This window comes from Lynx canadensis, chromosome E3 (genome assembly GCF_007474595.2).
Source record: "Lynx canadensis isolate LIC74 chromosome E3, mLynCan4.pri.v2, whole genome shotgun sequence".
NCBI classification, from domain to species: Eukaryota; Metazoa; Chordata; class Mammalia; order Carnivora; family Felidae; genus Lynx; species Lynx canadensis.
The window spans coordinates 12,937,611-12,961,398 of NC_044318.1; the positions used below are offsets into that span (position 1 = coordinate 12,937,611).

The window sequence follows — 23,788 nt, forward strand, 5'->3', positions numbered from 1 at the left end:
CCAGGTTTGCTCAAGGATTTCAGGAGAGAAGCCACTGGCTGGGCTCTCTGATAGCTAGGACACCGGATCCCTAGCAAGGCCACTTTTTGACCAGGGCTTGCTCATCTATACAATGCCATTTCAGTCAGAACCGCTGCACAATGTTGGGGATGTCATTTATATCGTAATGAATTCTGCTCCTTGGAGTTGTGCAGTGCACAACCTGCCCTGCTGTCCACGGCGGTCCTGCTACTGCTCATGTTTAACAAGCATCTGTCTTCAAGCTAAACCACTACAATCCCTCTCCTGACGGTTTTAGTGTGATTTGTTTTTTTAAGTTGCAATTTTTCTTTTCTCAGGACGAGTTGCCTGAAGTCTTTTACGAAAGACAAATAGAGAATACAAAACCTGCGGGGAATACTTTTAACTGACTGGCAGGAAAAAGCTTCAAAGCAGGTTGCCTGAGCTTCATTCATCAGGTTAAATGCAGCTGAGACTGTACACAGCCCACCGGCCCTTTCTGAGGGGGTCTCCTGTGCACAAACGCGGTCATGTGATTAATCATGGCGGGAAAGGGCCAACGAGGTAACGCATGCCGGGAAAGCGATGAGCTGCTTTTGCCTAGCCCCAAAACACGGCAGTTGCAGACTGGTCCAGTGGCCTCCCGTCCAAGCTCCTCCCCCAGGTCTCCCCCGGGGAAAGGCTGGGTTCTGAGGGTTTTTTCCTCGTTCCCTCTGCTGTGCTCCCAGCCCCTTTGCTCAGGCCAGCAGGCCAGGGCTAAAGAGAAGCCAGGAATGGTTCTAGAGGGGGAAAGGAGCACACAGCTCTCTCCCTGGGCTGCTGTACACGGGGAGGGCATCATGGGTAAGCTGTCCCTAAAGGGGACAGTGTTAATTTCTCCACGTGCTCTCTGCAGCTCCCAGAGATGAACCCATCTGAGCGGACCCGCGGACACGTACGAGGAGAGCACGGGGCTCTCCTTGGCTGGTGGGAAGAAAACTAAAGGGATTACTCCTGTCAACCCAAACTTGGGGTCCCAATATCCACCGAGAAAGATTCCCTTTCTAGAATGGGAAATCCAGCTGGTGGGACCAAAAGATCCTTCTCAGGGGGGCTTTAAACATGGGGGTCTGATCCAATCCATTCATGGTATGGATGATGAGACTGTGGCTCAGAGGAGTTAAGTGACTTGGCCAAGGTCACCCAGGAGCAGATCCCAAACAAGAATCCCAACTGTCCTCCTGATCCATCCATGCCGTTGCCTCCCAGGAGCTAACTAAGATGTGATCCTAGCACATGCTAGGGCTTCTGAGGGTCTCTTCCAGAATGGGACCCATACGTCAGCCCCCCCCAAGCTCTGCGTTAGAGATGAGTTTATATCTGCAGAGGTCCACGCAGGACCCTGTCGTGTGTCGCGTAGCTGGGGCCTTACCGTGCCACCAAAGCCAGGGCATCGCAAACCCCAAGTCTCCCGGCTCTGGAGCCTCGGGTCAAGCAACGAGCATGCAAAGACAGACACACACTGCACACACATGCACAAGGGCACACTGGTGCGTGGGGGGCAGGGCTCAGGGAAGAAATTTAGGGAGGAGGGAGGAAGGCATGCCACAGCAGGGCCGTTAACTGACTGTCAATCAAGCCAGGGAAGCTTTAGGGACAGGCAGTCCTGAAACGCTCAACCAGATGGGACAGACGCTTCTGGGGCGGTCCAGTCAGGGGAACCGGTGGCAGATGCGTTCATGGGAAGGGCGAGGAGATTCGTTCTGAACTGGGGACATCCGTTCCTGGCTGGAGGACACCCTGGGGCATTCCGACGGGGGTCCTGCGGCTGGTATACGGGCCCCCACACCACACCCTGGCATCCGACCGCCGCAGGACTGCACTCCGGGGAACTGGGTCTGGGCTGGGAAACTCGAGGGCCCCTTCTACCATCAGCTACGGGACTCAGTGGGTGCGTCAGGAGCATGCAGGCCTAATACACTCTGTGCCTCCCGTCCACACCAGGAAAACACTCTCAGTTACTCACGTAGGCAAAAGATGGGCCTTGCTGTGGTTGAACGATACAGTATAAAAGAAACGTCAGTGTTATTTCAATCACACGCGCGTCGGGGTCTGGAGAATTAGGATTTCCATTCCCCGCCCCCTCCCCACCCCCACCAGACAGCCTGGATTCCCCGAGATAACTAGGGAGGCAGCAGCTTTCCTTTGATCCCGTGGCCTTTCGGTATTGCTTGCTCCCTTTTAACATTTCTCAGCGACTGAGACATCGCAAAAGGCTTCGTAACTGCTGGGGCCGAGGGGGGGGCTCTTTAAAATGTTATCAATGAGACGCGTCTGAGACGCGTTTGCGCGCACAGAGAACAAAGCGTCTGGCACATCGTAGGCACCTGGTAAAGACCAGTTATTAAGCGTTATTATTTCTTATGTCAAATTACGATTACAGGGAGGGAAAAGACGGCAGGAAGCAACGTTTAACTGCCAGGTAAACTTGGCTGTGGGGTTCTAGGCTCCTACACGCTGTGCCAGCGACAGCGGGGAAAGGCAGGACCCTGAGTCTCCCGCAGGGTTCCAGCGCCCGTGCCCGCTCCCCCAGCGCCTCCAGGCCAGCTGTCCCTGTGACTGAGTCACCTGCGAGGGCTGGAGAGCAAGACCCGGAACGGCAGGAACCGGCCCCCCCCCCCAAAAGCTGTCCTGAAGCATCCACTCTGCCATCTCCCTGGCCCTAGACCTTGAGACAGAGCGCCCCACTGAGTGTCCCCTCTTGTGGGACAGATGAGTCAGCGCTAAGACAGAGGAGGCGAGGGACGGGCCGAGGAAGGGAGGATTCCAGAAACCTACTCTTCTTTTCCTTCCGAGCCCCCAGACTGCGGCAGCGTGGGTTTATCTGCATGGTTATTTGACAGTCTCTCTCCTCCCCAAGCGTCTGGAAGCCCGGTGGGTTAGAATGACGGCATCGCTCGGACTCAGCACCGGACCCCATCCCACGATGCCCGCCACCCAGCTGATACTCGGGCAACTGAGCTGGACCAAAGCCCAGAGCTGGGTGACGCTGGTATTCCCAGGCCCTGGGGTCCCAAAGGGGCACGTGGAAGAGGGACAGGTGCGTCTCAGCTCTAGGGAGTTTACAGCAGTGGTTCTCAATCAGGGGCACCTGGGGATGCCTGCAGACGTTTTCGTTTGTCACCACCTGGGACAGCCTCTCGTGGGGAGAGGCCAGGAGGCTGCTCAAAGTCCTGCAGCGCCTAAGGCAGCCCCACAGCAGAGAACGGACTGGTCCAAGATGGCAGTTCCCAGTACTTGGGAAGCCCTGAGGTGAAGCAAGGGTCCTGCGGTGGCAGGAGAGGGCTCGTCCCGTCTCATGGAACAGGACCCTCAGGACGATGATCCTGGCTGAGGCGAGGAAGCAGCCAGGCCCTAAGGGTCCACCCGGGTGGGAAAAGACCACCCTTGTGAGTTGCTGGGGCAAGGGGCAGGTAAATATGGGCCTGGCCCTCTCACCAGAGCCCAGAGACCCGTGTGCTAGGTCACGACCACAACCACGGAGGGGTGCTGCACTCACCGTGATGCTTGTGTCCTTCTTGCCCTTGTGGGAGGAGGCCACCACGGCCAGGTACTGGATGACCTTCTTGGTGTTTTCCGTCTTCCCGGCTCCAGACTCGCCTCTGAAAGACACGGGGACAGTGAGCCGCTGGAAATCACTGCCCCCGGTGCTCTGCGGGTGTCTTTCTGCAGCTCTGGGTCATTTACCAGGGAGGCCTGCCCAGGGTCGTGCCACCGGGACGGAGCTGGGCCGGGCCTCAAACGCTGGCCACTCGCTCCATCTACTCCTGAGAGGATGCAAGAAAGAATTCAGATGGCAAGACAGAAAGAGCAAAACTGAGTTTTCCCACCAAGGTCCAAACTCAGGTGTATTTGGACTCCTCTATTTTTTTTTTAATTTTTTTTTTAACGTTTATTTATTTTTGAGACAGAGAGAGACAGAACATGAATGGGGGAGGGTCAGAGAGAGGGAGACACAGAATCTGAAACAGGCTCCGGGCTCTGAGCTGTCAGCATAGGGGCCCGATGTGGGGCTCGAACTCACGGACCGCGAGATCGTGACCTGAGCCGAAGTCGGATGCCCAACCGACTGAGCCACCCAGGCGCCCCTCCTCTATTTTTTTTTTAAGTTTATTTATTTATTTTGAGAGAGGGTGCAAGAAGGGGTAGGGGCAGAAAGAGAGGGAAAGAGAGAGAATCCCCAGCAGGCTTCTCTCTGTCAGCACAGAGGCCAACAAGGGACTCGAACCCACAGACCATGAAATCATGACCTGAACCCAGAAAGAACAGAGCAGAAAGAACACTGAGTTCCTCTATCCCCCTGGAGCTCGAGGTGCACAGCCTCCGTCACCACCAATGTCCCCCACTGGAGCGTTACGCTTGCTAGAATCAATGAATACAATGACACAGCCATCACCCAGAGTCCAGAGCTCACCAGAGTTCACTCTTGGTGTTGTGCGCTCTATGGGTTTGGACACGTGCCTAATGACACGAACCCACCATTATAGAACCACACAGAATAGTTTCTCTGCAAATCATCTACTTTTAAGACATCACTGGCTTTGTTACCAATAGAAAGATCAGGCAAAGGGCAGGAAGGAAGGAGGAAATAGGTACCTTCCTTTCCAGGAAGGAAATAGGTACCTCTCACAGTACCAGAACCTAAAGTAAAAGATTTAGAAGCTTCCCTTACAGGTTATCTTACCAGCTGTTGGGCAGATATAAGCCACTTCATCCTCTGGTGAAGCCCACTCTGATTGTAAGGTGGCTAGCTAATGATCGGAGTCAAACATCAAAGAATGAACCTGGTTGAAGTAATTCACACTAAAGTGTAAATGACCGATACATTCAGATGGGCAGAGGATTGTTTGTTTTTTCAAGAGCACTCCTAGAAAATGAGCAGATTTTTTTTTTTTTAATCAAATGGCTTTTTCAAACCACCTGCCTCTCTTGGCCACCAAGGATCATCATAGTGGGACTGTTTAATCTGAGGTTTCCAGATACTGCCTCTAACTCTCCCATTCTTTCTAGTTAACTGGAAAGACAGGGCCTCAACCAAAACTTTCTTCCCTTCTTGTCCTCCCCTCTGGTTTTCTTCTCTTGACTTTCCCTTATTTGCCTAGACTCTGATTTTCTGAGCTCGCTGAATATTCTGAAACACAAGAGAGCATTTTTGTTAAGTCTGGAAAAGAATGCGTCTACCGCGAGGTCAGCTCAAGGTTGTGCACGCTGAACCGGTGCCACAGCACTAGTTCAGTCCCTGCTCTTTTTTTTTTTTCCTAATTAGGAAAGAAAGAAATGAATTTGCCCTGCCAAGGACCCGCTAACAACTTTGCTCGGGGCTAAAAAAGAAACACGTGTGCTGAATTTCCGGACCTAGCGCCCTGGGGCCCGACGTCCAGACATCAAGTGTCTGATCTCCAGGTATGAGGACACATCCTCAAGCCAGCCGCAGTACAGCCCTCTCCCTCTTCCTAATGGTCTTTATCCCAATGGCCACATTATTTCATGTGGCCTCAGAGGCACTTTGTGAATGGGGAGCCGTGGAGTCATTATGCCCCTTTCTTCAGGGGGAAAGAGAGTCCAAACAAACAAACAAAAAATTTTAAGGAGAGAGTTGACTTTTTTAGGAGTAGAGGCCCTACGCTCACCGTTTCACACGCGTTGTCTCCTTTACCTTCTCTCCCCTAATCCTGAGGGTACGACATATCACTTCCTGGTTATTACAGAAGTGGAACTCTGGCCCAGAGTGGGTAAGCAGCTTGTCCTAGGTCACACAGCGAGGCAAGGGCACAGTCAGGTCTCTGATGCCGATGTCATCAGGACTCTTTCTACTGCATTTTGCCCAGTCATTCCATAAGACAGGCCCAATGCTCGGGGGACTTGCTTTAGCACTGAGGCCAGAAGAAGGGCACAGGAAAAGGAATTGATGTTTGTTGAAGGCCTACACTCTGCTAGGCACTGGGCTCACGAATCTTTTCATAAACCTCCCAACAACCTGACGAAAGACTCACTGATGATCCCCATCACGCCCCTGGGGAAACTGAGGCTCAGAGAGGTTGAAGGAATTGTTGGAGATCGTGACTGCTCCTGCTATCACACAAAGAGGTAATGGAGAAGAAGTGAGGTCCTGGTGTGGGTCTCTTTGATGCCACAGCTGCTGTTTGCCCGTTGCCTTTTTATTTTGGTAAGTGAGAAGAGAGGATGGAATGTTGAAAAGACAGAGTGAAACCCAGAGTGACCAGAGTGAAGCCCTCTCCATCCAAGGGCTCTTCCATATATGTGGGAGTCTTGACTCGCCTTGGCAGGCTCTTTGAAAATGTAACCAGGGACCAAATGAACCAAACTACTCAGTCATTTACACCTTAGTATGAATTACTTCAATCAGGCTAACCTCAGAATGCTTGACAGACATCATCCGGGCTGAAGGGGCTAGCTTCTCATCAGAGCAAGAAGGAGGAGAGAAAATCTGAGCGTGGGAAGTCACCTTGGCAGGTGGTCCTGAGCCTAATTCCGATCTGAGGCAAGAGTCAGGACGCAGTATACCCGGCGTCCAGACCCCCAGATGCTCTCCTTTCCCATTATAACCTCCTCATTTTCCATCTTTGTTTTCAGCCTCTCCTGCCTCTTCTCTTTTACAACAAAGATGTGGCATGACCATGATTGTGGCCTTGGCCTTCCACTTTACAAGGGAGGGGAAGAGGGGCATACGCTCCAGGAATCAGCTCCTCCCCATGTGGACTGCTTGGCTCAACAGTTTCCAAGTTTTATTGATAAAAATAAATTGTCTTGGGAGGTTGTGCCAAAGAAAACACCCCGAGCTCCAGGCTCATGGGTGTCTGAAGATTGATGTGCTCTGGGCTGCTTTCAAAACATTAGTATCTTTGCTTTTTTGACCTCTGATCTCTGGGGGTGAAGATGCCTTCCTGATCCTAGCACCCTAAACCACTGTCCTGTTTCATAGGGCTCTTGCTGCCTGGTCCCCTCCTCGTGACCGTGCAAGGCCTCCTGGCCGTGTAATTACCCCACTGCCCAGTCCTGCCCCAGCGGCAATGATCGCTTATGTTACTGCCGTCTTCAAATTCTTAATGCTTTTTGAATAAAAGGCTCTGCATTTTCATTTTGCATGATTTTACACATCATGTTGCTGGTCCTGGATCCCAGGGCTGAACCCCACTTACAAGCCCATTTCAGCCTGCGGTCTGCCCTTGGCATCAAAGCCAAATTAGCTCTGGGTTTCAAGCTGTTCAGTCCCCAGTCCTCAGGTGACTCCTGCCCCTGTCCTCCAGCTGTCCAACTCCTACATACCCTGCAAAGCCCAGGTAAGCATTGCCTCTCTTCTGAATACTGCCTCTAGGCAGAAGCAATGCCACCTTCCCCCGCAGCATCAATCAGCAGAATAGCACAATGGGCTCCAAGGTGAGACTGAGTTCAAATCTCTGCTCCGCCAGGTACCGGTATGACCTTGGGCGGGTCATTTAACTACTCCCATGCCGTGGTTTCCTTATCTATAAGACAGGCATAATTAAAGCAGTTACATGATTGTTATGAGGATTAAATGAGCGTGTATATATATAAAATGTTCAGAACAATGCCAGATACACAAAAATGTGAGCTATTACTCCTTACTAATGATTAATTTCTTCCCTAACGCTTATAGCAATACTTACATATTCATGCCTCTACAATGCTTATATTCTGTTTTTATCAATAACGTCAACACGTATTCTATTACTAAAATATAAATCACGTCCTATTTTCCACTGGATAAGCCAGGAGGTGGCAAACCATTCCTGTGAAGGGCCAGACAGTCAATACTTTAGGCTTCGTGGGTCACGCATTCTCGGTCCCAACTACTCAGCTCTGCCGCGGTAGCAGGAAAGCAAGTAAGCACGGCTGTGTGCCAATAAAACTTTATTTACAAAAATAGAGGAGGGCCTCATTTGGCCCACTGGTCAGAGTTTGCTGACCCCTGGCTGTATCTCCTCGTGCTCTCCTGTCCATTTTAAAGTTTAACATCCTCCCCAGGGCCTAGAAGACCCCCTTACCGCCCTCTGATCTCCCCCTCCCCTACTCCCTTCTTTCTTAATCCAGCCCCTCGTCACACACGGGTTACTCCTTGAACACACAGCTCTCTCTCAACCCAGGGCCGCTCCACGCCTCACCTATGCTCCCAGGTTTACTTGCACTGTACGAACTGCTTCCTAGACCAGACAGGACTCGGGTCTAAAAATTAGATTTGCTCCCTTTCCAGCTTCTTGACTGCATAATCATCTGTAGCAAACTGTTAGTCCCAGCTGGGCTTACCTTGACCCCTGCTACTTTGTCAAAGCTCATACCCTGCTATCAACATGTTGGTCCTCAAATCACTCTGGCTGATTTTAACAATGGCCAAAATGAAATTTAATAAGCAGAGCTAAGCTGATGACAGTTCCGGGGCGACTGGATATATTGGCAAATAACAGCGGAATGGTTGGGACTGCCTTTGCAACAACGGCCAATGCCTGCTTTTTTTTCCCCCTCGAGTTGGTTAACATACAGCGTAGTTAACTAACTACACTGTCTTGGCTTCAGGAACAGAACCCAGTGATTCATCTCTTACACATGACACCCTGGGCTCATCCCGACAAGTGTCCCCCCTAATGCGCATCACCCGTTGAACCCACCCCCTACCCCCCCAGCAACCCTCAGTTTGTTCTCTGTATCTGAGAGTCTCTTAGCGTTCGCCTCCCTCTCTGTTTTTTCATCTTATTTTTCCTTCGCTTCTCCTATGCTCATCTATTAAGTTTCTCAAATCCCACATAGGAGTGAAATTATATGGTATCTTTCTCTAACTTATTTTGCTTGGCATAATACATTCTAGTTTTAACCATGTTGTTGCCAATGGCAAGATTTCATTCTTTTTCATCACCTAGTATTCCATTCTGCTGTGTATACACACACACACACACACACACACACACACACACACACTCACACACCACATCTTTATCCATCATCAGGTGACGGACATTTGGGCTCTTTCCATAACCCAGCTACTGGTGCGGCCATTGCCTACTTACTGGGCACTGGCTAGGGGACAAGGAGACTGTCCCCACCCTCACTGAGCTCCCATTCCAGGAGAGGGAGACAGACCCTAGCCAAGGAAATAAGCAATTAGGGTCATTTGAGGGTCTGTTATTGCCGCCAGGGTGGCATGATGGGGGGCTGAGATGGAGGGGGGGCCATGGGTGGGTCGCCAGAACGGGAGCGGAGCCCTACAAAATGCAAAGGAGCCCTGCAGGAAGGACCAAGGGTAGGGGGCAGCCGGCAGAGGGGACAGCAAGGGCAAAGATCCACCGCAGGGAAATATTCTGCACACTCAGGGAGCAGGGAGGAGCTGGTGTGGCTGGAGCGTCAGGAGGGAGGCGGGTGGTGGTAAGTGATGAGGGAAGAAAGGGGCCAGATCACGGACAGTCTTCTCGGCTGCGGTGAAGAGTTTTGCTTTCGTTCCAATGAGTACAGGAAACCGTTTCAGGAGAGGAATGGGGCTTGAGGACCCGTGACGGAAACATCAAAAGTGCAGGCAGCTGATTCTTAGGGGGGGTGGCGGCGAAGAGGGGGGCTCACCAGGAGGCAGTGGCATTGCTTTCTCTCTTACACAAATTAATTCATTGAATCCCACAAACAACCACCCAGAGGAGCACCTATTGCCCGTTTTACAGATGGGGAGACTGAGCCTCGGAGAAGTTAAGCAACTTGGCTCTGGGAGCATACAAGCTGGTTGGCGATAGGGCTGACCTCAAAACCCAAGAGGTTTGACTCTGAAATCCACACCCTGCTGTGCCATATGACTTCTCACAATGAGTAGCTATGGAAGGAAGGAAGGAAGGAAGGAAGGAAGGAAGGAAGGAAGGAAGGCAGGCAGGCAGGCAGGCATGAATGAGACCTGGTCACACTGGGGAGCAGGGGGGGCATGGCTGCAGGAAGTTTAGTTAGGGGGCGACTGCAGTGGTCCAGGCAAGAGGTGAAAGGAGCCTGAACGAGACATGGGCAGAATCAGAGGAGTGGACGGAGGTAAGAAATACTTCAGAACCATGCTAATGCAGAAAACACTAGCTATAGGCTATTTAAATTAGCTAAAGTCAGTTAAAAAAAATCCAGCCCCTTAGTCACATGAGCCACGTTTCAAGTTCTCAGCAGCCATCAGCACACAAAGCCTTATTGGCCGGCACTGTTTTATTTATGTATTTTTTTTAATGTTAATGTTTATTTTTGAGAGAGAGAAAGACAGAGCATGAGCGGGGGAGGGGCAGAGAGAGGGGGAGACACAGAATCCGAAACAGGCTCCAGGCTCTGAGCTGTCAGCACAGAGCCCGACGCGGGGCTCGAACCCGCAGACCACGAGACCATGACCTGAGCCGAAGTCGGTCGCTCGACCGATGTTGTGGGGTGGTTCCCTTTTCATCCTCACGGCCTCTCCATAAACCTGGCTCAGAGAGGTTAAGTGACCTGTGCAGGGTCACACAGGTCGGAAGCCATCTGTAAGTAAGCCATACTCTTCCCTGCTCCTCTCTGGTACGACGTTAAATCCGTTCACTCAGCAGATGTGGACAAGAAATGCCACGTTCCTACAGATGCCGACGAGCAATGCTGTTTCTTCCTGGGAACCTTGGGAGGTGCGAGGCTCACACACACGCCTGGGGCACAGGTGCTCCAAAGGCTCCCGCCAGCTGCTCACTCTATGACCTTGTTTTATGTGCCTTTCTGTTTAAAGACCCTTTACCATATATATTGTTGATTCGCTAACATCGAACTCATGGCCAACAGCCCTGTAACTCATGTCTGAATGAAGGCCATCCAACCCATGAATTTTCTCTACCGGACATATCCAACCGTCTTGTGCTTAGGAAGCCAACACTTCAGGGCGCCTGGGTGGCTCGGCACCTTAGGCATCCGACTTCGGCTCAGGTCATGATCTCACAGCTCGTGATTTTGAGCCCCGCGCTGGGCTCTCCACTTTCGGGGCAGAGCCTGCTTCGGATCCTCTGGCCCCCTCTCTCTCTGTCTCTGTCTCTCTCTCTCAACGATAAATAAACATTTTTAAAAAAGGGAAGACAGCACTTCAGCTGGAGGCTTGGGGGGCATTATCAACAGCAAGGTCACCAACCAAAAGCCACAACAATGCAAAAACTGTGGTGCTAAATCTAGCATGTAAGGGACACTTGTTCACAGCCAGAGAGCTGAAACAAGGCGGCAGGGTTCCCTCAGCTGGCAGGCCACTCAGACTTTTCCTGGCTCTGCACGTGTCCTTGAACGCCCCCACAAGCACCATGAGCATCGGTTGGAGGTTACACATACATATCAGCAAGTAGCAATGAATTTGCAAATATGGCATCAGTAAATAATAAGGACCGATCGCACGTATATCCTTATATACACGCTTACATTGAGTTCTTAAGTCCGGAAACAATCAAAGCTACAATCCACGGGGCGGGGGGGGGGGGGTAAATAAAATACGGCATGTCTGGGCAGTCACTAGGAGGAGGGACGCTGGTGTATGTCTGATGAGATACAACACACTGCGAGGGCACTGCTGAGTAGAAAACACAAGGGCAGACCGCACGCACAGAAGGCAGCTGGATCCTCCTGGGGAGGGGAAAAGACCCGCATAGCCCCGGGAACACCAGGTCAGCGTTCTCCTGCGGCAGAAGTTGTCTGGGGCAGAACCACAGCCGCCCCTCGAATGGTGTGAGCCTTCCAATTTGCCACAGTCCCCACCACTCCCTATTGTGCTCCTGGCCTAACCCACCCCTTCCTGTCACCTGCCAGGCTCCCCTGAGCATCTGTCTCTGTCAATCCTGGTCTGGGGATACAAAGAATGTTTGGAAGCAGCTATCTGTAGAATCCCTGGCCACGCCTAACAATGCATCAAGATAATACGGACACACTGATCATGAATATGGATCGCTAGCATTCATTGTCACTCCGGACATTTCTTCCCCTTGCTTTCGCTTTCGTGTCTGAGCAGGAAGTGGCACTTGCGTTCGCAAGTAACTTACAAGTAACAATTCTGTTCGCTGCGCACAAAACGGCATCACCGGGCCCTGCTCTCAGCGCTTTCCATGAATTAACCCACTGATTCCTCACGACCGCCCTGTGAGGTGGGTATAGTTGTCCATTTTGCAGGTGAGGAGACTGAGGCTCAGACAGGGTAAGTGGCTCTCATGGCAGAGCTGAGTCCAGGACTCCCTTCTTCCCCGTCTAGCTCCCGGGCTGCCCCTAAAGTGAAAATCTAGCCTGTCCTAGAGCCAAAATGGCTTCATGCTGACCTGCTCAGGGCATCAAACTGTGGTGACAGTGTCACTTAGGAGCGTAAAGGACCCCAGTACCTCCCCCCGCAAAATGTTTTACTTCGTCAGCCAGGAGAGTCGGCTAACAGTCTGAGGACCCCCATCCCGGGCTGGGCTTGCTCCCAGTCGAGGCTCCCCAGGAGTTGAGACCAGGAGCCTCTCTTCAAGCCTTGCAGGCACAGGTAGCCCCAGAAGTCTTTCTGCCACGAAGCCTGCACCCAGGGGTCAGCAATCTGGGGGATGAACCAGACAGTCCCACTGCAAAGTGTGCATCAGAATCTCCAGGACCCCCTAGTCCTCCCCCAGCTCACGCCTCCCTCCCCTTCCGGGCTCCCAAACGGGCCCCAGAGGGGTGGCATTTTAGCTCCTTTCCTCTGCCGGCAGGGACCCTGCTCCCAGGGCCACGCCACCCCCTCTCCACCCCAAGGCAGACGGGCGCACGCAGTTCCGATCCAGCCATACCCTCGGCGTCCCCTGCGAGCATGCCTGTGACAGTGTTTGCCTCCCTCCCAGCTCGCTGGCTGGCCTACCCGCTTCTCGAGCGCCCCACACTAGATAAAAATGCGGGAGTGCCCAGCCCTGCCCCAGGCACCGAGTCAGAAGACGTGGTATATATACGCAACGGAATATTACTCAGCCATCAAAAAGAATGAAGGACGCCCGGGTGGCTGAGTCAGTTAAGTGTCTGACTCTTGGTTTCGGCTCAAGTCGTGATCTCACCGTCCGTGAGTTCGAGCCCCACATCGGGCTCTGCGCTGACAGCGTGGAGCCCGTTTGGGATTCTCTCTCTCCTTCTTTCTCTACCCCTCCCTGGCTCGTGCTGTTTCTCTCTCTCTCTCTCTCTCTCTCTCTCTCTCTCTCTCAAAATAAATAAATAAACTTAAAAAAAAAGAATGAAGTCTTGCCATTTGCAATGACATGGATAGAGCTACAAGGCAATATGCTAAGTGAAATAAGTCAACCAGAGAAAGACAAATATCATGGGATTTTACTCACAAGTGGAATTTAAGAAACCAAACAGATGAACATATGGGAAGGGGGGCGGTAGAGAAGAAAGGGAAACAGACCACAAGAGGCTCTTAACGATAGAGAACACACCCGGGGTGATGGAGGGGGAGCGGGGTGGGGGATGGGCTAGATGGGGGATGGGCATTGAGGAGGGCACTTGTTGCGATGAGCACCGCGGGTTGAATGCAAGTGATGAATCACTGAATTCTACTTCTGAGACCAACACTGCCCTGTATATTAACTAACTAACATTCAAATTAAAAAAATAATCAAGGGGCGCCAGGGTGGCTCTGTCAGTTAAGCATTTGACTCGAATCAAGCCATGATCTCATGGTTCGTGGGTTCAAATTGACCGCACAGAGCCCGCTTGGGACTCTTTCTCTCCCTCTCTCTCTTCCCCTCCCCCTCCAAATAGAGTAAATAAACTTTAAAATAAATAAACAAACCCTGACTCTGCCCCCCCCCCCAAAAAAAAAGTCTCCGGGTGAAGCCAGGGGATCAGTTTCTTGGTCTCTTGAACCAGTCACTAAGGAACTGATGTACAGCCACATCTGGGGACAGAAGTCTGGCAGGACCCACACCCAGGGGTACCTGAGATGGCTTTACGCAGGACATGGTCCAAAAGCAACCTGACCAGGAAAGGGGCGATTGGCTCAGATATCACTACCAAACCCAGAAGCTGAACCTGCGCCGGGTGATGAAGGTCATGTTAGGTCACCTGGATGTCACGTGGATGTGAGGTGCCCCCTGGCACGGTGGGGTGAAGGAGGCACCTCACTCCCGTGTCATTCTCCCCCAAAACCATGACCTCCGACTCATGACCAAGAACATCAGACAAATCCAGACGGAGGGACGTTCTACTAAATCCTCCATCAGTCCTCAAAATCAGCAGGGTCATGAAAACCAGGAACGCCCGAGAAACTGTCCCAGCCAGGGGACGCTCAGGCAGACATGATGATTCAATGTAATTCTGGATGGGATCCTGGACCAAGATAACACTGGAAAAACTAGTGAAAACTAAGGTCTACAGTTTAATTAATAGTAACATTCCAACGGGGCGCCTGGGTGGCTCGGTCGGTTAAGCATCCGACTCTTGGTTGTGACTCAAGTCACTATCTCATGGTTCGGGAGTTCAAGCCCCGCATGGGGCTCTGCAGTGACAGCACATAGCCTGCCTGGTATTCTCTTTCTCTCCCTCTTTCTCTGCCCCTCCCCTGCTCGCTCGCTCTCTCTCTCTCAAAAATTGATAAATAAAACATTAAAAAAAAATAGAGCAGGGTGCACCTGGGTGGCTCAGTTGGTTAAGTGTCCGACTTCAGCTCAGGTTATGATCTCAAAGTTTGTGGGTTTGAGCCCCGCTTTGGGCTCTGTGCTGACAGCTCGAAGCCTGGAACCTGCTTCAGATTCTGTGTCTCCCTCTCTCTGCCCCTCCCCTATTCATTCTCTCTGTCTCTCTCAAAAACAAAACCATTAAAAAGAGAGCAGAAGGGATAAGGGGAGACGGGGTAAAAGCAGGAAGCCTACATGGGAGGGAACACCGGCCATAGGTAAAGAACCCAGTGGAAAACCTTTGGAAACAGTGTAGTTTTATCAGAGGCAATGTTGTCCCTGGGCTCCAGAGAGTGGCAGAAGGCTGCTGTCAGCCTGAGTCACCTCCCCTGGAGGAGAGAATGACCCAACACTGGCATCTCCCACCACTGAGTCTGAGCAACCCAGTGGGAAGTACAGGGATGGGGGTTCCCAGGTGGCTCATGCAAGCCCCCCCCCAGACCCTAACAACACCAGCGTATGTCCCCAAGTGGCACCTCTGGGCCCCTTGAATGGTCAGAAAGATCTGATCTGCCTCTTGTCCACACCCTCACCCCAGCCTGTAAGGCCCTGCTCTCTGACCACATCCTCCTGCCCATCCCCTTCTGACCAGCCCTTTCGACTTCCTCTGTCCCCCAAAAGGCAAATGGTCCCACAGCCCATAAACTTTGCCCTTGCTGTTCCCCACATGAAACTCTTCTCCCAAAGTCTCCCAGGGTTTACTCATCACAAAGATTTGAGCTCGTGCTTTGTAAGTGGTTGAGCCAGCATGGGCAGGCTGCAGATCTTTTCCCCTAAGCCAATGCACTAAATATAAAAGCCACCAGCCCTGGGAATGGCTCTTCCTAGGAAGAGGGCTTCTTCTGGGGGACACGCTCAGGCCAAACTGATCTCTCAGTTTCTTAATTAGAACATGATGCATCTGACCCCAGGGCCTTTGCACGTGCTGCAACCTCTCCCCTCCCTTCTTCTTTGCCATTTCTGCCCAGCAGAAGAGGGGCACCTGGGTGGCTCAGTCAGTTAAGCATCCGACTCTTGACTGTGACTCAAGTCAGGATCTCATGGCTCGGGAGTTCAAGTCCCGCATCGGGCTCTGCGTCGACAGAACAGAGCCTGCCACAGCGCTACTTTGGAGAGGCGTTTCCTAGTTTCCCCGGTTAGAACAACTCCCATTTACACATTCTCCTAGTTCCTAATATATTTCATTCTTTGTAACTTTCACAGTTTGTCATTATACATTTACTTCGGTGATTTAAAAAGTGTGTATGTATTTTTTTTTCTAGTTTCTGAAAGGTCGTCCCTTCACAGGGTGAAGCAATAAATTCAAAGAGCATAAAAGACAAGTATGTGACTATTGTCCTCCTGCTGTTTCCCTCTTGAGAAAAGGGATCCTTGAGAAGAGGGATCCTGTTTATTTTGGGCTCATTCTCATCTGCCTAATGGTCACCAAGAGGCCTGGCCCACTCAGTCTGTTGGGTAACAAATGATGGAGGGAGTGATACAGGGGTTCAAGTGGGAGCGACGGGTATGGGCCTCTGGTTGCTGCTGTAACAAATTACTAGAAACTCGGCATCTGTGACCACACGACTGCGGCAGTCAGACGTCTGACACGGATCTCAGTGAGCGAAAACCAAGGTGTTGGCAAGGTTGTATTTTCTTCAATATTTATTTTTGAGAGAGAGACAGAGAGAGGGATCGAGAGTTTGAGAGAGAGAGAAAGAGAGAGAGCGCACTAGTAGGGGGAGGGGAGGGGGGGCAGAGGATCTGAAGCGGGCTCCGTGCTCACAGCAGGGCCCGATGTGGGGCTCGAACCCATGAACCATGAGACATGACCTGAGCCAAAGTTGGATGCTTAACCAACTGAACCACCCAGGCATCCCAGCTTGTATTTCTTCCTGGGAGCTCTAGGCAGGAGTCCAGCTCCTTGTCTTTTCCAGCTTCTAGAAGCTGTTCTCATCCCTGGCGTCCTCTCTCTTCAAAGCCAGCAACCTTAGGTCAAGTTCTCACATTGCATCTCTGGCCCTCTGCCCTGATGTCTCCCCTCTCTTCTACTTTTAAGAACCTTGTGATTATATTGGGCCATCTGGATAACCTTGAAAATCTCCCTATTGTAAGGTCAGCTGATTAGCAACCTTAATATCATCTGCAACCTTCACTCCCCCAGGCCACGTGACCTGCCATGGCCACGGGTTCCAGAAGTGAGGATGTGGAGATCACTGGGCGCCCATCGCTCTGCCCATGACAAGACGGGTTTTCCTGAATGTCAAAGATTCTCTGAATGGTTCTAAATTGAGTAGTAGCTTCTGACGACGTCTTTGGGCCTTCACCAAAGACACAGCGACCCCAACCACTAAATATGGCACGGATGTGGTTGACTGATCGTGAGAGTTTCGGGCAGTAGTTTAACACATGCCCAGATTTCCTCCCTCACAGAGATGCCCTCTCCCTTCACAGGGCTGTTTGGCAATTAGATGCAAATCCGTCTGTGAAATATTTGCTTCAGGGCCTGGCACGCAGTAAGCAAGCACCAAATGCTCGCTTTAGAAAGGCGGATAGTGCAGAACAAGATGGAACCAGGCATCACTGACGGGTTGGCTGTGCCGGTCTCAGCATGAGGCCATCCGCGGAGCAAACGCCGAGTTTGCTCTGGGCCAGCTCCCTCGAACGCATCAAAGAGCCCTGCCCTCAAGGACCTTTTTCTTCAGTAGGTTGGACCTCAACTGTAGAAAAACAGGAAAGACGAGTTCCACTTACGTGCACAGAATGGACTGGTCCTCTCGATCTGAGAACAGAAATGAAAAAGGCCGTGAATTAGAATCAGCTCCTAGCTAATGGCCCTCCCCAGCCCCCCTGCCCCCGTCCTAAACTCCTGCTCACTGGCCCCACCAAAGGTGGCAAGGGGCCAACTGGGCTCTTTGCTCAGGGCACAGGGGACAAGAGCAGAGCCAGGAGGGCAGCAAAGCCCTTTTAGATACTCTTCCCTACCCCTGAGAGTCCTGGAGGCGGCCCCAGAAGGCTGCTGGAGTCTGACTAGTTCAGAAGGCAGTGGGCATCCCAGCCCCACCAGCTGTGGGGGGTGTCCAGGAGCTCACTCTGCCAGATAGAACAGACTGGGGTCCCACTCGGCCACTTTCCAACTCTGTGGCGTTGGGTGAATGGTCTTAACCCCTCCGTGCCTCAGTTCCTGCACCTGGAATGTAGGGAAGTGGACAGTTTGGGTTTGAAAACCTAACATTTTCCTTTTCTGGGAAGACCATCCCATGTTCCTCTAGGAGACGCGCCCCCGGCCCCACCCCTGGCATCATATACCCCATTTTGGTGGGGCGGCCCCACTCGGTCCCCCAGCCACGTGGATGGGGACGCACAGCAGGTGGACAGAGCCCCGAGGGGCCTTACTTCCTGCCCCCAGATCCCAAGGAGCCCGTCCCCGCCATTTCTGAGGCCGGATCCCCAGTCTTCCCACCCGATCTGTGAGCCCCCTGATAATCCTGCATTCATTCCTGTCCCAGATAAGGTGCCAAGTTGGTCTCCGTTGCTGACCACCAGAGAACCCAGGCAGGGGACACAGGGCATCGTGAGATTAAACACGATCAAGCAAACATTACAGATCACCTTCTGCTCTTAAAGTGGCCTCAGAGGATGGAGCCAGGCTCCGGAACCCACTTCCTCTGCTACGAGGGATACTGGGAGAGTTACGGACACCTTCCATCCTTGGCGAATCAACCGTAACTGAGAAATCAGAGCATCCTGTCTGCCGACGGGCAACAGCAGAGTGGAAGGCATTTCTGAAATCCACTCTATGGATCCCCCTCTCCATCTGCACCTCGCCAAAGATCTCCCTAGATCTTGTCCCATCCCCCTCCAAACCCCTCTCACAGCGATCTTCCTGATGCACCGAGCTGCCGATCACTCTGCGACTTAACGCTCTCCCACTTTAGAAGTTTGTCAAAGAGTCCAACATAAATTTACCATGTGGTCGGCTCTCCAGTTGTTGGCATATACCCAAGAGAACTAAAAGCCCGTATCTCTGCAAGACGGACCCCTGAACATTCACAGCAGCATTATCGTAAGAGCTAAAAAGTGGAAGGGACCCAAATGCCCGTCACCTGGTGAATGGATAAACAACAGGTGGTCTATTCATACAAGGGAATATCATTCAGCCATAAAGAGAGTGACGTACTTGTCACCCAAGCTACAACACGGATGACCCTTGAAAATACTGTGCTAAGTCAGACACAAGAGGCCACATGTTGTAGGACTACGTTTACACAAAATGTCCAGAGTGGGCAAATCCATAAAGTCAAAAAGCAGATCAGCAGTTGCCCGGGGCTGGGGGTGGGGTGACTGCAAATCAGCATTTGGGGTTCTGAAACCGGATTAGGGTGATGCTTACATAATACCATCGGTTTACTAAAAACCTCTGAAGAGTTTACCCTTAAAATGGGTGAATTTTTGGTACGCAAATATTATCTCAATAAAGCCGTCTTTAAAACGCCAGTGCCCTGGGGCACCTGGGTGGCTCAGTCGGTTACGCGTCCGACTTTGGCTCAGGTCATGATCTCACAGTCTGTGGGTTCGAGTCCCGCATTGGGCTCTGTGCTGACCGCTCAGAGCCTGGAGCCTGCTTTGGATTCTGTGTCTCCCTCTCTCTCTGCCCCCCTACTGCTCATGCACTGTCTCTCTCTCTCAAAAACAAATATTGAAAAAAAAAAATAAGCCAGTGCCCTTAGAGAAGACCCGTACTCCAGAGCAGGGCACCCAAGGCCTCTGGTGACCAGCCCGGCCCACCTCCCAGCCTCGGCGCCCATGCGTCCTTTACTTCAATGTGCAGTGACCCCACGAAGCATATTCTTGCTTTTGTTCAGATCGCTCCTGCTGCATAGGCCTTCCTTTCTTTGTTTCCTGACCACCTCCTGGTCCCTCAGCCTCAAAGATGACACCTCTTCCAAGAAGCCTTCCCCATGGAGAGGGAGCCAGGGGATGGCTTGGCTGTAAATCTCCTTCAACAATGTCAACCTTGCACAGATAGCTAACCTTGCTAGAGACACTAAGCCCCAAGAAAAGCCTCCGGCCCCCTCAGTAATGTCGGCCTCCAAGCTCCTCCCAGGCAGACCTTCAGGAGCTGTCACTGGTTCCTGCCCTTCCCTAAGACAGATAGGACATTTCGTGGCCCTGGTCCCATGGTAGTTGTGCTCCCCAAGCACTCGGTCCCAGGTGGGCTTTTTTCCATTGCTTGTGTCTGTGCCCCCACAGGACCATGAGATCCTCAGGCAGAAGCACCCAGTTCTGGAACTCTCTTCCTTCAGTTTCTAGACCTCCCAGCTCCCCAGCCCTGAGCTCCAGATACAGAAAGTTTACCTTGTTAAAGCCACCCCCCAACCTAGAAGAAGGGCACTTCTTGATGGGGAAGCTCAATCTAGGTGCGAAAAATTGACTTGTTTATTCATTCATTCAACAGATACTTTCAGGGTATCTACCATGTATCAGACATGATGGCGAGCCCTAAAAATATCCCATAGTAGCAGGTAATACATAGCACTTCCTCTGTGCCAGGCCTCGTTTGAAGCACTGACCTGTTTTAACACATTCAGCCCTCGCACACCCTAGAGATAGGTTATCTTATTCCCATTACACAGATGAAGAAACTGAGGCACACAGAAATCTTAAAAGTTGCCCACAGTTACACAGCAGTGGATGAGGCAGGATCTGAACCCAGCACCTACTATTTATTGGGACAGACACAGTGGCAGGCACTTCCTACGTGTGACCTTTGATCCCGACCCTTTCCAGGTTGAGGTAACAGAGGGTGGGTGGCCCAAAGTGACACGGCCACTTCGGTGACCGACTAGGGTTTTGAAGCACTATGGGTCAGAGTGTGGGCTCTTTCTGCTTCCTGCAGTACAGGAGATAGAGCGTGGGTCCTGAGGGGCTCAGGCTGCAGGGGATCTGGGAAGGTGCTGGAGGACAAGGCAGCTTGGGGAGACCAGCACGGACCCAGCCACGTGAAGGAGTGAGGGCTATTCCCAGGCCAGGAAAAAGCTATGCTCAAGTCTAGGTGGGAGAAGGAACCCAGGCATGAAAGGGTCTCTGCATTGGAAGGATCCACTTCCCAAGAATTGGATCCTAAATCTGTAAACCTGTCCTACCACCACTGTCATGGTCGGTCTAAGAACCATCTCATGCAGCCCACATTGTCTATCTCCCTATACTGGAAACAAGTTTTACTGTGGAAGTGGGGGCTTGTATGTTTTGTTTAACATTGTATCTCCAGCACCTGGATGGACGGATGGATGGATGCATGCATGCATGCATGCATGGACAGATTAATTGGTAGATACATGGATGGATGGACGGATGCATGTATGTATGTATGTATGTATGTATGTATGTATGTATATATGTATGTATGTATGGATGGATGGATGGACAGACGGGTGGACGGATGGATGGATGGACGGATGGATGGATAGATGCATGGATAGATACATGGATGAACAGATTAATTGGTAGATACATGGATGGATGGATGGATGGATGGATGGATGGATGGATGGATGGACACATGGATGGATGGATGGATGGATGGATGGATGGATGGATGGATATATGGATGGACAGATTAATTGGTAGATACATGGATGGCTGGATGGCTGGATGGGTGGGTGGATGGATGGATGGATGGACACATGGATGGACGGATGGATGGATGGACAGACGGATGGATGGAACTGGAGAATGCCATTCCTGTGTGTCACTGGGGAGCAGAGAGGACAGTAATGACCCTATCTAGAGGGGCCATTTATGTCACAGAAAGATGTGGCCCACCACGGGGCAAGATGAATGGGATGAATGAGCAAGCTCCATGGATCCTATGCCACCTCCAGTCAGTCTTCCTTTTCTTCTCTCAGATTACAGACGGACATCTTGGTGGCCTGGTCGAGCCAAACCCTCACAGCAAAAGGCAGAAGTACCAAAAGACTATTTATTTTGTCTTTCTTGCTCTCACGTTTTCCACCTTGAGGTGGTAGCATGGGCCTCAGCTGCCTGTGAGGGCCACGTTCAGGGGGTGTGGAGACACTCCATTCAGGCAAGCCCGACCTCTGAGCTGAGGCTAAGGGAAGGCCCTTGCAGGGAGAAGGGCCCCAGGAACCCGAAGGACAGAGAGACAGAGCGCTCCCCTTCCGCATCGGAGCTCCCTCACCACACAGTCCCCTCTTCCAGTATAGCTGTACTGACTGCTACCTACACCCCCATCTTCTTCTTCGATTCCTGGCCGCCCCATACCTTTCCAGAAACACCCACACCTGTGTCTAAAGACAGACGCCCAAGTTGGTTACTCCAACAACATCAGTAGTAGCAAAGGCCAGAAGCAGACTATTTAACTGGCCCGTCCACTGAAGAAGAGTTAGTTAAATAACTGTTAGTATTTAAATTCTGGCACTGCCGTCTTATGGCACATTAGGCAGCCAGGAAAAAGAACCAGGGAGGCGTTTACAGACTGACGCAGAACACTCTCTATACCAAGATATATTAAGCTAAAAATCAAACAGCTAGGAAACACAGCACTATGACTTTTGTGTTTTAAAAAGAGGAATATACATACACATGCATGCAGACACATGCCCACACACACACGTACGTGTATATGCACACGCACCCTCAGATACTTGTATATGCATCAGATATATTGCAAAGACACACTCTAGATGTGGCCAACAGTGGCTGTCCCCGAGGGGAGGGTCTGAGGGACTGAGAATCAGAACAGGAGGGACCCTTCCTGTCACTCTGTCTGCTTCTAACCTGGTCATGTTGGTGATGGGAGCAGGCATAACCATTCCCTCATTCCACCAAAGAATGGTCAGTGAAAAAATACTCTTTACTGCCCTTGAGGAAACCATTCTAACCCCAAACCTTAGGACAGAGGAGAGGAACAGTGGTCACCCACGATGCCCCCCAGCGGCTCCCCCCTCCAGAGTGCTCAATGCACCTGTGTGGAGCTCCTTCGGGACAGCGACCCATCCAATTCCCATGGCAGCCCCGGAGGTGGGCACTGACATCACCCCCATTGTACAGATGAGGAAAACAGAACGCAGAAGTGGGGTGACCGGCCAAGGTCACCGTGGCCTCCCAAAAGAGAGGTCTGCTCCGAAACTCAGAAGGTGACCTTATTTAGAGAGAGGGTCTCACAAGCGGAATTAAAGGATCTCCAGATAAGATGACTCCGGACCTGGGGTGCAGCCTAAACTAATAACGGGTGTTTTTATTTCTAAGAGAAAGGAGGATGACATTAGAGACACAGGGGGAAGGAGGAGGCAGAGGCATAAAGAAGGAGGCAGAGCCCGGAGTGACGTGTCTGCAAGCCCAGGACTGCAGGCCACCACGAGGAGCCACGAGACAGGCATGGCCCAGATTCTCCCCCAGAGTCTCCAGAAAGAGGCAATCCCACCAACGCCTTGACTTCAGGCCAGCAGAGGCATGGGAGAACCAATCCCATGGTTTTTGGCCACGACATTTGCAGCTGCTTGTACAGCCGCCCTAGAGAACGGGCACAGTCGCATCCAGATGGCCAACAGGTACATGGAAAGATGCTCAACATCACTCATCATCTGGGAAATACCAATCGAAACCACAATGAAATACCACCTCACACCTGTCAGAAGGGCTGACATTGACAACTCAGGCAACAAGAGATGTTGGCGAGGATGCGGAGATGTTGGCGGGAATGCAAGCTGGTACAGCCCCTCTGGAAAACGGTGTGGAGGTTCCTCAACATATTAAAAACAGAACTACCCTACGACCCAGCAATTGCATTCTTACGTATTCACCCAAGGGATACAGGAGTGCTGATTCATAGGGACGCGAGGGTATTATGCTACGTGAAATTAGTCAGAGAAAGACAAATATCCTAAGACTTCACTCCTATGTGGAATTTGAGAAACGTAACAGACGAACATAGGAGAAGGAAAGGAAAAATAAGATAAAAACAGAGAGGGAGGCAAACCATAAGAGACTCCTCAATACAGAGAACAAACTGAGGGCTGCTGGAAGGGGGTCGGGGGATGGGCACTGAGGAGGGTACTTTTCGGCAAGAGCGCTGGGTGCTGTATGGAAGTGATGAATCA

At 51.6% G+C, this 23,788-nt stretch overlaps 1 protein-coding gene across 4 annotated transcripts in view; it reads right to left on the minus strand.

The window, feature by feature from the left end:
* MYH11 (myosin heavy chain 11) overlaps nucleotides 1–23,788 on the minus strand; it is a 124,564-nt gene that overhangs the window by 56,857 nt on the left and 43,919 nt on the right. For 2 of the 4 annotated variants that reach the window (XM_030301263.2, XM_030301266.1), the window contains 3 exons: nucleotides 17,421–17,448; nucleotides 3,539–3,641; nucleotides 2,006–2,026 (listed from right to left, as the gene is read on the minus strand). In XM_030301263.2, the coding sequence (XP_030157123.1) occupies nucleotides 2,006–2,026; nucleotides 3,539–3,641; nucleotides 17,421–17,448 (152 nt within the window). The remainder of the gene's footprint in view (nucleotides 1–2,005; nucleotides 2,027–3,538; nucleotides 3,642–17,420; nucleotides 17,449–23,788) is intronic. The other 2 variants (XM_030301265.2, XM_032591533.1) reach the window with 1 other exon arrangement.